At 46.3% G+C, this 13,007-nt stretch overlaps 1 protein-coding gene across 1 annotated transcript; it reads right to left on the bottom strand.

Annotated features, from left to right (window-relative positions):
• Window positions 1–1,004: 1,004 nt before the first annotated feature.
• GPR88 (G protein-coupled receptor 88) lies at window positions 1,005–7,968 on the bottom strand. The gene is made up of 2 exons (XM_061411048.1): window positions 4,454–7,968; window positions 1,005–4,094 (listed from the first exon to the last, which is right to left on the bottom strand). Exon 2 carries the CDS (start codon window positions 4,023–4,025, stop codon window positions 2,874–2,876), a length of 1,152 nt encoding a protein of 383 aa, XP_061267032.1. The 5' UTR covers window positions 4,026–4,094; window positions 4,454–7,968; the 3' UTR covers window positions 1,005–2,873.
• Window positions 7,969–13,007: the final 5,039 nt, after the last annotated feature.

The raw sequence follows: 13,007 nt of genomic DNA on the forward strand, positions 1-13,007 counted from the left end.
GCAGATCTTTTCAAGGGTTTTCTCTATCAGAGAGTTAAAGCTCTATAGTATTAAAAAAACAAACAAACAAACAAAGAAAAACATCCGTGGATGCCTGTGTACAAAACAGAATTATTGTTTAAGCACATATTTTCATTTTGGAAGCAGGAAAGCACTAGGAGTAATACCTATTACATCCTAGAATTTAGCCATTAAAGTGCAAGGATGGGTGGGTGGGGAGTGTGCTATATGTCTTAACAGGCATATACCTAAAGAAAAAAAGTAGAAAAAGCGAAGCAGGACAGCCCACAACAGCAATTAGGACTTTGCATTCCTGAGTGGATAATATGTAGTTTCATTTAAACAGAACACAATCTTCATTAACTTAATTTGTAAAAGCAGTAACTCCAACTCCCAGCTCTTGCCTGAATAAGGCATTTTTAGACACGTCATTTCTACTTCTAAATTAAAAGTGAATCAGTCCTCTGGAGTTAATTACCAGTAAATACAACCTGAAGTAGGTCTCCCACATGGCACTGAGCCAGCAAAGGCGGTTCTGTGTTAGCCAGAAACACTCCAAGATATTGGATACTTGAAAAGCTAAGTTTATGTGCTTGGCAACTGTTTGCAGGAATAGCGGGGAAAATCGTTTGTAGCATCTACCGTGTGAAACAAGGATAAAGGCCTAATAAAAGAAAACCTTTCGATAAGGAACTTAGACAAGTGTCCCCCAGCCCCCTCCCCACAAAAAAAGTAAAATTCAGTTCTCTGTTGTTGCAGCCTTTCCCCCAAATCAGTTACACTTACAGAAAGGAAATAATAGCTGTTTCTTTTCAATGCTGGCATATGTATCCTATTTAGTTATAGAAGATAGAAATAAATTTAGAAACTAAATGTAGAATCAAATAAAGCCAGAACCAAGAAGTCGCTTTTATCACCAGTGCTTTGGGATACAGTGTCATCTGTTACAGTGCTCTCAAAGAGCTATTCAAGAAGACCAGAGACAAGAAAAAAACAGACAGAGGAAGAGTTGTCTGAACTTTAATTAAGTATTTAAATCCAGAAAAATGGGAGCAGATGAAACCTTAGTAAGAGAGAAATGATGCATGCACAAAGGGATTAGATTAATAAAATGACTGCTGACTACTGGTGATGAACACATCTGTTTTGTTTTTCTGCAAACATGTCAAAGTTTCCTGCCACTCCCATAATTATTCAAATGTACAAGTGTTCCCACTCTCCTGGCCTACAAACATCCAGGAGGCCAACAATTTGGTTCCTGAATTACACAGTCGAGGCTGCTCAGCCCCAGACTGGATGTAGTGAGCAGCAGTCAGAATTGCTGGTAACTGATTATTTTACTACTTTTCTCTCATTTTAATTTTATAGTGATTTCACACAGCTTTGCATTTCAAATATTGAACATCCCTAAATAAATTTACTAAAAGAGATGAAAATGGCAAGCCTCAAATTATACACTTTAGAACAGATTCCCACTTGAACTGTTCCTTTTTATAACTGAGTTCATTATACCTTCTTTAACATATATGATATCAATGTTAAGTGTCATGGTAATACATATGACCTACATAAAAAAATTATTACTTTCTAACGTGTGGCTTGTCTAAACCCTAAAAAAGCACAGGTGGCTTTGCAGAGTGGTTCATTTGCAAGATAAAGTCCCACCTGAGAGTTTTCTCATAAATTGAGTCAAGACGAGAATTCTTGATAGCCAGAGGTGTCTCTATGTCTCTTTTCATATAATTGATGGCTGCTTCTTCTGGTGTCTGGAAGAAGTACAATGTCCTTGTCCAATGGGTATTGCTTTAGTATACCACATGCTCAGTAAGTTCTAGCATCTAGGAGCATGCAATAGAGGTTAATATTAGCTATGCAATCATGGTGTTAGTCGTGTTTAATTAAATCAGGTGCATTGAGATATTTTAAATGTTAAAGAGAAAACAGAAGGACTTATTCTCCTTAGCAACCATTATAGTACAGAAAGTTCACAGCCGCAATCACACTCACAAGGCAGGTAAATCGATGACAAAATGAGGGTAACAACAAATGTGCATGCCACAGAAAACCTGACACTGGTACCTAAAATAGATAGCGCCCTTATTGTTTTCAACATTCCAGACCATCAATCAACACAATGGAAACCTGTCACTTTAACACTTAATGTCCATTTTCAGTCTTAGAAGTGCAAAGGGGAATGTAAAATAATAAATCTGAGGGTTTCCCTCCTCACTGGCTAAGATTCTGTCTCATCCGGGAATGATTTTACTTTATAAAAACCCTTTTAAGAACAAAGGGCCTGAGGTCTTAATGGCAACTTACTGGTGTGCATATCTGTGGCTTCATTCTTCAGGTCAATATAGAAAGGCTAAATTGTAACAGAAGCATCATTAAAGATAGGTTACTTTCTCAAATGCTTTATAAATATTATTTCCTTCATCAATATTATTCCCTTTGGCTAATGCACTCAAGGCGCTTTAGATACATCGTAAGACGATGAAGGTGGGAATGGTAATCAAGGTCACAAAGCTGTTTTTTCCAAAACTGTTAAAAGAAATTAACCGGTTCTTTCGAAAAGTCAGTGTGCAAGTTCCTGAAGTTTCCGGTGTTCTGACTTTAGGATTTCTCTAATACACGGAAACAAAGGGTAAAAATCAGGTGGCCGTCGAAAATGACTTCGCGGCCCATATGTACACTGAAACCTCGGTTCAGGTATCCCACTGGGGTCGAAGGCGAAATCTTCGCACCGATTTATTATTGAGCTTCGCCCGCAGGAGTCTTCGTTCAGGCTGGGGATACTTTCCAAGGGCAGGAGGCGGTGGTGACCAAGGCCATTGGAAGGCGGGCATCTCCGCTTCCCGAGCGCCCTGCCCGGGTCACCAGTGCTGGCCGGCGGCGCGAGTGCCCAGCTGAGCTTGGGACACCGCGGGCACGGCCGTGGCGGCGGCAGCAGCGGCCGCCGCGTCGCCGATGCCAGGCAGGACAGAGCGCACGGAGCGGCGGAACTCTTCGTTCCTCCACGTGTAGAGTAGCGGGTTGAGCGCGGACAGGGCACAGCACAGGAGCCAACTGGCCGCCTGCACGCCCCAGGGCACGGGCAGCGAGAAGCCGCTGGCCAGGCTCACCCACACCAGCGGCTGCGTGGCCAGCAGGAAGACGCAGCAGAGCAGCAGCACCGACAGGCCGCTGAGACGCCGCTGCGCCCGCCGCGGGTGCAACGCCGCGGGCAGGGGCTGAGCCTGCGCCGGGAGCTGAGCACCACCCGGGCCCGGCGCGTGCGGGGCGCCCGGGAAGGCGGCGGCGGCGGCGGCGCAGCCGGGCAGCTGGTGCAGCAGGTGGAAGTTGAGGACGCTGACCCGCTTGACGCTGACGCGCACGCGGCGCACGATGCCCAGGTAGCAGTGCAGCAGCAGCGCCGTCTGCGCCAACAGCGCCCCGGCGGCCAGCAGCGCCGGGTAGTGGACGCGCGGGGGCGCGGCGCCCGGACGCGGCGCCCAGGGCGGGAGCAGCAGCACGAGGCCCAGGGCTAGCGCCCAGGACAGCGCCAGCATGCCCGCCGTGTGGCGCCGCTGGTACAGCGCCTGGTAGGTGGCGGGCGCCCGGGTGATGAGCAGGTAGCGGTTCAGGGCCACCAGGCAGTGGGACAAGAGGGACACGGTGAGCCCGAGGCCCAGCAGCCCGCCCCGCAGCAGGCGGTAGCTGCCCCCGGCGCCGTCCCAATCCCCGGGGGGCTCAACGGAGCCCGCGGGCAGGAGCCCGAGCACCGCCTCCTGCGGCATCCAGAGGGCGCAGACGCTGAGATCGGCGGCGCAACCGTTCACGATGAAAGCGTTGCTGGTCGTCTGAAGCTTTCGGAAGGACGACACGAGATAGATGACCATGCCGTTGGCCAGCGTGCCCCCGATGGCCAGCCCCGAGTACAGGAGGGACACGGGGATGCGTCGGCCCGCCCACGACTCCTCTTCCTCGCAGAGCAGCAGCAGCGATCCCCCGGTGGTGGAGGAGGTGGACGTGGAAGAGTTGGTCATTCTGGCCAACTCTTCACACCTCGCTGGCTAGCGTCCGTTTCTCGCAGCGCGGCCCATCCTGATGCCCTCCTGCAGGGAGGGCAGAGACCTTCCTTCAGCCCTCTGCCACCGACACAAAAGGCTGTGGCAGAATAATGGGCTGGGGAAGGGGGTAGAGGGAGCTCGAGGAGAACGGGGGTGGCAAATGACAAGTGCCTGCCTCGAAAATGTCTCCAGTGCCGAGAAAGGCCTCTTTGCACTCAGCAGGCACCAGGGAAGCCTTGGGACAGAACAATACAATCCCTGTCCCTCAATCGCCCCTTCACCCCCTAAATACACACACATATACACACGTGGGAATGGCAGATGGAGCCCCTAGTTTCCATGAGAAAGCAGAGATATGCCAGCTGGGGGAAATGCCAGAGGGAAAGGGGTTGGGGGTATCTTACTTTCTGGCTGGTCCTTAGCTGGTGGGTAGCAGAGGAAGGGAGGCCAGCAAATACCTCCTCAGCAGCAGCATCTGCGGTCCTGCAATCAACAGGAGAAACTCAGCTGGGATCAGCGCCAGGGGCAAGTGCCTCCTTCCCAGTGCAGCATCCACACATGGCCCTAGGCAGAAGCCAGCAGCTGCAGGGAGACTCCTCAGCTGGCAGCAGGGCTGGAGAAAGTGAAGTGGCAGGCTGCAAGCCGGGGCGGGTGGGCAGGTAGGCAGGCAGGCAGCAGCAGCAGCAGTAAGGGTGCTTGGCTGCAAAAGCAGAAGCTGAGCTCAAGAGGAGAGCACCCCCGTGCTCAGAAGCTAGAGTGGTGGCTGATGCGGTGAACCCACTCGAAGCTCTCTCCTGCTCAGTTATACATCACCCAGGGAAAAGGCAGCCTTTCCATGCTGGTATGAATTATTCATAGCTTCTAACTTGTGAAAGGGAAGAAAAATATCTTGCTCAGAAAGTCCTGTAATTAACAAGTTTCTCTGTCTTTTCTGTCTCTCAATCGCCCTATTTTTCACCTTGCTTCATTTTTCTTTCCTTTCCCACCCCCACCCCCGTTCCATCAATGCTAGAATAAAATGTAATATACCCCCAATGTATTTCATCTTAGTCTGATGCATCCTGGGGATGAGATTTTTCTGAGAGATAAATATACTCCTAAGACCCAGGGCTGATCTTTCCATCCCACAGTTTCAGAGAGAATTACTTTATGTCCTAATTGAAATTCACTTTTTCTTTGGTAAGGTGGGATATGGGTTGTAATATACAGAAAGTCTTCAAGTCTTAATTGCAATCAAAATTTCATTTTTCTTTCTCATCACCAAACTCCTTTCTAGAGTGTGGCTTCTGTTTCAGTAATGAAATAGAGGGTAAAAATGAATTGGTCAGAAGGTTACATACCAGTGGGTTTCTGGGGGGAAAGCAAGGGGCTTGAATGATCCACACTATAAAGAACAGAGTGATCTGTTTTTACCGCAGAATTTTTGATCCTATGGTCTTAGAGATCTGCAGTCTGATGTTGAAATCTTCCACAGGCGAAATTTTTCATAAAAGTCATCACCCTCCAGAAATCATTTTTCACTGGGAAAGTCATTTATTTGAAAATTTAACTCAGAAACATGACAGAAAACAATGCTAGGTGGGTTTTCAGGACACTTGGGTTCTAGCTGGACATCTATCAAATGGCCTTGTGATGGATTGTTTTCATCTTGTCAAATAAGGAATTTCACTCGGAGACTTCCAAGGCCCTTTGTGTTCGAACTTTCTCTGAATGCCCATGCATAAATTTGACATATCTCCACCCTCCTCTGACACTTGAAATATATCTTCTCTGTCTAACATGTAACGTAGTCTCAGGTCACGTGGCAGGAGTTTTTTCCAGTGTGTTCCTCAGGGTGCCTGTTTAGGATGAAGCACAAGATGCCCCTCCTTTGCTTCCCTGCCTGTCCTTCAAAAACTGTTAATGACTACTAACTCATTAATAGTTAATAGTCTATTAACTATAGTCTATTGACTATTAACCCCATTAATATGGGGGTAGGATTAAGCAGGACCTAATGAATTTAGTCCATTTAGGTGATATCTAAATGGAATAGTTGAGTTGGGGGATTTTTTGCCAGTGTCTTTTATCTGTTGTTATTTAAGGCTTTCAGAACAGCAAGGGCAATGAGCTTGCAAGAGAGCCTCTAATCATTAATAGTTAAAACTTGCTGAAATAAAAATTTTCTTTCACATCTGGGGGATTCAGAGTCCAGGTTCTTGGTCCAGTTGTTGCTGCCTTACATGGGAGTGAGTGAAATCTCTGCTGGGGGACTCAGGTGTATTGCAATCACATACACTTCTGCCAAGACCCTGCCTGTTTAGCCCTGGCCTGGCAGGGGCCCAGTTTTTGTTTGGGGGTTTGTTTTTGTTTTAAGCTACTGAACTTACATGATATAGGGTGAGAGTTTTTTTCTATCTTATTTCCAGCGTCAGAACAGTATTCAGTTAGAATTAATATACTTGTTATTGAATCAACAAATGGATAAGGGTTTGTTGTTGTTGTTTAGTCACTAAGCCACGTCTGATGTTTTTGTGACCACATGGACTGTAGCCCATCAGGCTTCTTTGTCCATGGGAGTTCCCAGGCTAGAATACTGGAATGGGTTGCCATTTCCTTCTCCAGATCTTCGCAACCGAGGGATCGAACCCTCATCTCCTGCACTGGCAGGTAGATTCTTAACCACTGAGCCACCAGGGAAGCCCATAAATGAATATATAAATGATTTCATTTGTTTTTCTCCATGGTGAAACAGCCAATAGTTTTCATTAGAATTTCTTTCCTCCTACCCCTGCAGCAACTTGCTCTGTGAACTACCCCGTCTGATGAATCTCCAATCTACCCTCCACTGCTTGCTTTCCATTGGCCTTACAGAAATGTCAATTTCATTACAAGTAGGTCTTCCCTGGTAGCTCAGTTGGTAAAGAATCTGCCTGAAGTGCAAGAGACCCAGGCTCGATACCTGGGTCGGGAAAATCCCCTGGAGAAGGAAATGGCAAGCCACTCCAGTATTCTTCCCTAGAAAATCCCATGGACAGAGGAGCCTGGTGGGCTACAGTCCATAAGGTTGCAAGAGTCAGACACGACTTAGCAACTAAACCACCAAAGTTTCCTTGCACTTCACCTCCTTCTCAGGGTGCCTGCACAGCCCACACTCCTGACAAAACTGCTGTCTTTCTGCTTCTACTTCCTCACTACTTCTGCCTCTACATTCCCAGTGAATGCTTGCACCATGCTGCTTTTGGCTATCACCACTGAGACACTTTCTAACTGGCCAAAGATCTGCCCAGATATAAAACTGCCTACAGACATCTCCACGTCGGTGCTCTATGGGCATCTGAAACCCCAAATCTCCAAAACCTCCTCCTCTCCAAATTCATTTCTTCTCCTGTGTTCTATCTAAATCTCAGCGACCAGCATCACCAGTATCCCGGTACCTCAGAATCCTAGCTGTCACCCTTGATTCCTATTTTCAGTCTTACTCCCAATATCCATTAATCACCAAGTGCCATCATTCTACTAGGTTAATCTTTTTTTACTCTTTTCACTGATCTTTATTCACTCTTCCACTACCTGGCATCAGACAACCATCATCTCTTCTTTGTGTGTATGTGTGCTCAGTCATGTCCAGCTCTTTGAGACCCCATGGACTCCACCAGGCTCCTCTGTCCACGGAAATTTCCAGACAAGAATACTGGAGTAGGTTGGCCTTTCCTTCTCCAGGAGATCTTCCAGATCCAGGGACGAACCCAAGTCTCTTGTGTCTCCTGCATTGGCAGCTGGATGCTTTACTGCTGAGCCACCTGGGAAGCCCATCTCTTCTTTGAATTATCCCGACAAGCTCCTGACTCTAAGTGCAATCTTACCTCCCTCCAGCCAGTATGATCTTTCTAAAACCAAAACCCATCACTTGAATCTTAAAGATAAAATAGTTATTTTTATCTGTTTAACCACCCCCCCCACTCTAATATACATTCATTGGAAATAGAGCTTTATTTTGTTCACCACTATTATTGGCAGCTCCCAGAACAATGCCAGGCACAGAGTAGACCCTTAGTCAATATTTGTAGAAAACATAGTAAGCAAGTGTCATATTCTGCTTTAAGTCTTTCACGAGGTCCATGTTGCCCTCAAGAGAATTAGGTGTCATCATTGCTAATGGTGCACACATACCACGTGTACCATTGTTTTGAGTATTTTTCATGTCTTCTTTTATTTAGTCTTCATGCCAGACCAACACAGTAACCAGGCTTGGGCTTAAATTTGCAGGCCAAGGAGTTCAGATAGAAGTCCATAGGCCATACGTCTAAATATTTTAAAATCATAAATCAAGCTATCAAACTGTTAAATAAAATATGCTCTATTCTCCTATCTTGACAAATATACTGAAAAGCTACGCTCAAATCTAGAATTCTCAGATTTATAAATTATTCCATGCCACTGAAATGTGACAACTTGGAGAGCTTGCCTCTGGCCCACAGTTCACCTGCCACCCCCCTTGTTTTTTCCGCACTCTCTGTTCAATCATCACACGCCAGAGAGGCCTCATTTTAACACAGGACATGCCAGCCTGCCCATTCAAGTTTCACTCACATCTTTGTCCTACAGTCACTCTGTGGTAACATCTCAGACCTAGGGTGGTACCTGGAAGGCACAGGCAGTCATCAGAAGGGCAGCGCCAGAGAAGATGTTCATACAGCTCAAGGAAGTGCATTCATGGCCCTTGGGCACAGAGTTCTGTGGTCCTGGTGATGAACATGGTCTAGAAAGGGTGTGTGAGGTTTAGGGAAACTTGTCCACTTAAATCCACTTAATAGATGGGAAAACAGAGTCACAAGAGGTTAAAGAACTTACTCCAAATCTAGGAAGCTAAGGAAGTGGCATAACTGAGATGCAAATCCAGTTCCCCATACTCAAGGGTTTCCCCGTGGCTCAGCAGAAAAGAATCTACCTGTAACGCAGGAGTCAAAGGAGCCACAGATTCGATCCCTGGATTGGGAAGACCCCTGGAGGATGGCATGGAAACCCACTCCAGTATTCTTACCTGAAGAATCCCATGAACAGAGGAGCCTGGCGGGCTACATACAGTCCATTGGATCACAAAAAGTCGGACACAACTGAGCATGCACATGCTCCCCATACTCAGTCACACAGTATACTACCTCCCTGGGCAAAGCTTAATATCCTTAACATGGATTAGCTGCTGTAGATTAAGCTGATGTAACAACAAGACCCAAAGCGATAGAGGTTTCAAGAAAAAAACAAGCAGTCCAGATGGAAGACAGATCTCTACCCCCTTGCCCCCCCAGGGTTGTCCAGACACCCAAGTATCTTCTTAGTGCTCCACCACCCTTTAGGGGATAGTGTTCAAAGTGTGGTTCCCTACCAGCAGCATCAGCATCCCCTGGAAACTTGTTAGGAATGATTCAGACCCAGTGACTCATAATTCCTGGTGATGGGGCCCAGCGATCTGTGTGTTAACAAGCCCTCCAGGTGACTCTGATGCTACAGTTCAAGAGCCACTGCCCTGCAGTATTACCCCTGTCTATGTGGCTGACATTTCCCCCAACTGCTGCTGCTGCTAAGTCGCATCAGTCGTGTCTGACTTTGTGTGACCTTATAGACAGAAGCCCACCAGGCTCCTCTGTCCCTGGGATTCTCCAGGCAAGAATACTGGAGTGGGTTGCCATTTCCTTCTCCAACGCATGCAATTCTCTAGGCAAGAATACCTCCCCGCCAACTACCATGTCCATATTCCCATACATATTCCCATACTCAGCTGGCAGAGATGGGATAAAAAGGAAGAGGGGCAGACAGCTTCCTTTTTAAATATATGAACGGAAAATTTCACAGGTCGCTTCTGCTCACACCCCAGTGGCCAAAACTTTGGTCACATGGCTGTTCCTTGCTGCAAGAGAAGCTGGGGCCACTCTAACTGAGTGCTCTCAGGCCTGCTGAAGGGAGAAGGGAGAGAATGGACACTGGGCAGTGGAGGGGGCAGTTATCAGCTTTATGCAGGTTTAAACCTGCAAGTTTAAAACAAAGAATTGTGATTACAGCCCTATAAGCATGGTGCCTAGAGCAGCGTATCAGCTTTTTAATACCCTTTGAAGAGGTTTGGTATTTGGGGGAAAAAAAAATTTCTTGCTCTGAAATACAAAAAGAAAACTTTGAAATAGAAAGGAGCAAGCTATTTAAGAGTCAACAGAAATTCAACTCATTGTTACTTGTAAATTAATTTAAGATGGAATCAGGATACATTTTCATGTTCGATATGACGGGGCTTTCAAAAGCATCGAGGTCTGCAGAAATCTTAAAACTGTCCCAGCTAAATCCCGACACAACCTCTTACAACCTCATCTTTCCACCCCACCCACCTCTTCCCCAACCTCTGCTCCAGCCTCGCTGTGGGCGTGCCCTCCCCAAGAGTGCCCCAGAATCTCCTCTCCTTCCCATCCAAGCATCTCCATTTGTTCAGTACCTGCTATTCCCAAGACTCTCTACACAATCTGCCCCCACCCTTGCCCAGCTAAGTCTTACTGAACTCAGACTTCATTAGGAAGTCTTTCTGGATCTCCATGACGGACTGTCTAGCCTGGGTGCCCCCCAGAGCGCCTGAGCATATCACTGCTACAGCCGAGCTTCCTGGCTATGGTCATTCCCTCTCCAGACTGAAACCTAGTCCAGGGCCAGGCTCTGTTTTTGATCAGAGTGTCTGACACGTTGTAAATACGTAAACATTTGTTTACTGAATAGGTCTCTTGGGAACCTTTGATATGTAGGGCTGGAATTTGAATCTCAATTTCCTTCTCAGGAGATACAACCAGCATCAGTCAAGCTGCAAAGCATTGCGATTTTTCTCAAACACTTTAAAAGCTTCCTGTAACCGTATCTTCGTGCTTTGTTCCACTAGATTATTTTCTTCCATGTTTTTTTTAATGTTTTTAACTTTTTATTTTGTAATGGGGTACAGCCGATTAACAATGTCCTGACATTTTCAGGTGGACAGTGAAGGAATTCAGCCATACATATACATGTATCCATTCTCCCCCAAACCCCCTCCCACAGGCTGCCACATAACTTTTGAGCAGAGTTCCATGTGCTCTCTGGTAGGACCTTGTTGGTTAGCCATTTTAAATATAATAATCCACTAGATTATTTTTAAATAGAACTTTTGTGTATAACAGTCCCCCTCATATAACCCCACACCCGCCCCCAACAGCATCCAATATTGACTTTTCTAGCTCTCAATTTCATAATCCCCCAAACCGGATCAAATAACTGTCTCAGTTGGACCAGTTGGGTCTAGCAACCGTTTCAAGTGCTTTGGGAAAGCAACCAGTAAGTGGCAAAAATGACAAACTTCTCATTTCCTGTGCCTCCCCTGTCTGCTGCCAGCCAAGCCGCAGGGCAGCCTTGCTAAACACAACACTGAGGCCATCTGACATCCCATTTCAAATCCCAGCTGTATTTCCTCAGACCTTGGCATTCCTCTCTGGGAATCATGTTGGTACAGGCCAGTTTGGCCTGTAGGAGAGGTTGTTCAAAGAGCAACAGCTTTTGTTGTCTCAAAGCCAAATTTAGGAGTAACTCAGCTGCACACAAGCATTTTACCATTACATTAAAGCTCAACAGGAACATTTTTAGAAATTAAGAATTTAGGGAATCTTGAAGCTGGAAATGACCTATGGTTTGTTCCTTCCTGAAGTACGTGAGAGCTTGGCATCATGGTTCTTAACTTTTCTCCTGTCCTCAGAGTCCCTATTTCCTCCCCAGTGACTGCAGCTCACTGTAGTAATGTAATCAGGAGAACGTAATGTGGTTCTCTGCTGGGGGCTAGTTTGCACACCAGGGTATATTTGGTGATATCTAGAGACACTTTTGGTTGTCACAATTTGGGAGAGGCAGGACATTATTGGCATCTAATGGGTAGAGGCCAGGGATGCTGTTCAACATCTCACAGGGCACAGGACAGACCCCACAACAAAGAATTATCCAGCAGAGAGGTTAAGAGCTCAGGGTCAGATCCAGAGCCTGTTTGTTACAAGCATGTGACCTCGGACAAGTGATTTCACCTTTACAAACCTCCGTTTTCTCATTTATAAATTGAAGATCATGTCACCTACTTCTGTAGAGTCTTATAATGATTGGATTTATGCAGCTTCATGAAGTGCCATGCCTGTCGTTGACAGAGGTGATGCCCCACATGGGGCAGGGAGTGGAGATGCCCCAGTGGAACAAATCTGAATGGGAGGGGGTATGAGGCATAGTTGAGATGAGCCATTTCTCCAGTTCTGAGCATCACTGGCTCAGGAAGTCCCTGTAAGCATGTTAAGGGAATTGTGACCCTCCCTAAATTTGTGTGCAAAAATGCACATGTACTTGTGCAAGTGTATTTGTGTACTTTTCTGGAGAAAAAAATGGAAGAATTTTCTTAGCTGCTCAAAGGAGACACATCTCAAAAAGGTTAAGGACCACTGATATCATCCAGTCACCTCACTTTACAGAAAAGAAAACTGAAACCCAAAGACAGTGAATGACTTACCCAATGTCACACACAGAGTGACAGATCTGTGCCTCAAACCAGGTTGTCCTATGACATTAAGTCAGCTGGCCCTGCTGAGGGGGGCTAAGAGATAAGTTGTGTTTAGCTTATAACAAAATAGCTTCATAACAAAATATGTGTGTGTGTTTAGTCACGTCCAGCTCTTTGTGGCCCCATGGACTGTAGGTCACCAGGCTCCTCTGTCCATGGGATTCTCTAGGCAAGAGTATTGGAGTGGGCCATCATTTCCCCTTCCAGGAGATCTTCCTGACCCAGGGACTGAACTCATATCTCCTGTGTCTCCTGCATTGCATTTAGATTCTTTACTCACTGAGCCATCAGTGAAGCAAAGCAAAACATCATCATTAACACAATTCCTCATTCTCATCCTACCAACTTTTTTTATTTTTTTTTTTTGGAGATGAAAAAATTTA

This window comes from Bos javanicus, chromosome 3 (genome assembly GCF_032452875.1).
Source record: "Bos javanicus breed banteng chromosome 3, ARS-OSU_banteng_1.0, whole genome shotgun sequence".
Lineage (NCBI taxonomy): Eukaryota > Metazoa > Chordata > Mammalia > Artiodactyla > Bovidae > Bos > Bos javanicus.

Bases quoted from the DNA above. Each gene is read 5' to 3' on its own strand.
- GPR88 (XM_061411048.1), bottom strand. From the start codon at position 4,025: ATGACCAACTCTTCCACGTCCACCTCCTCCACCACCGGGGGATCGCTG.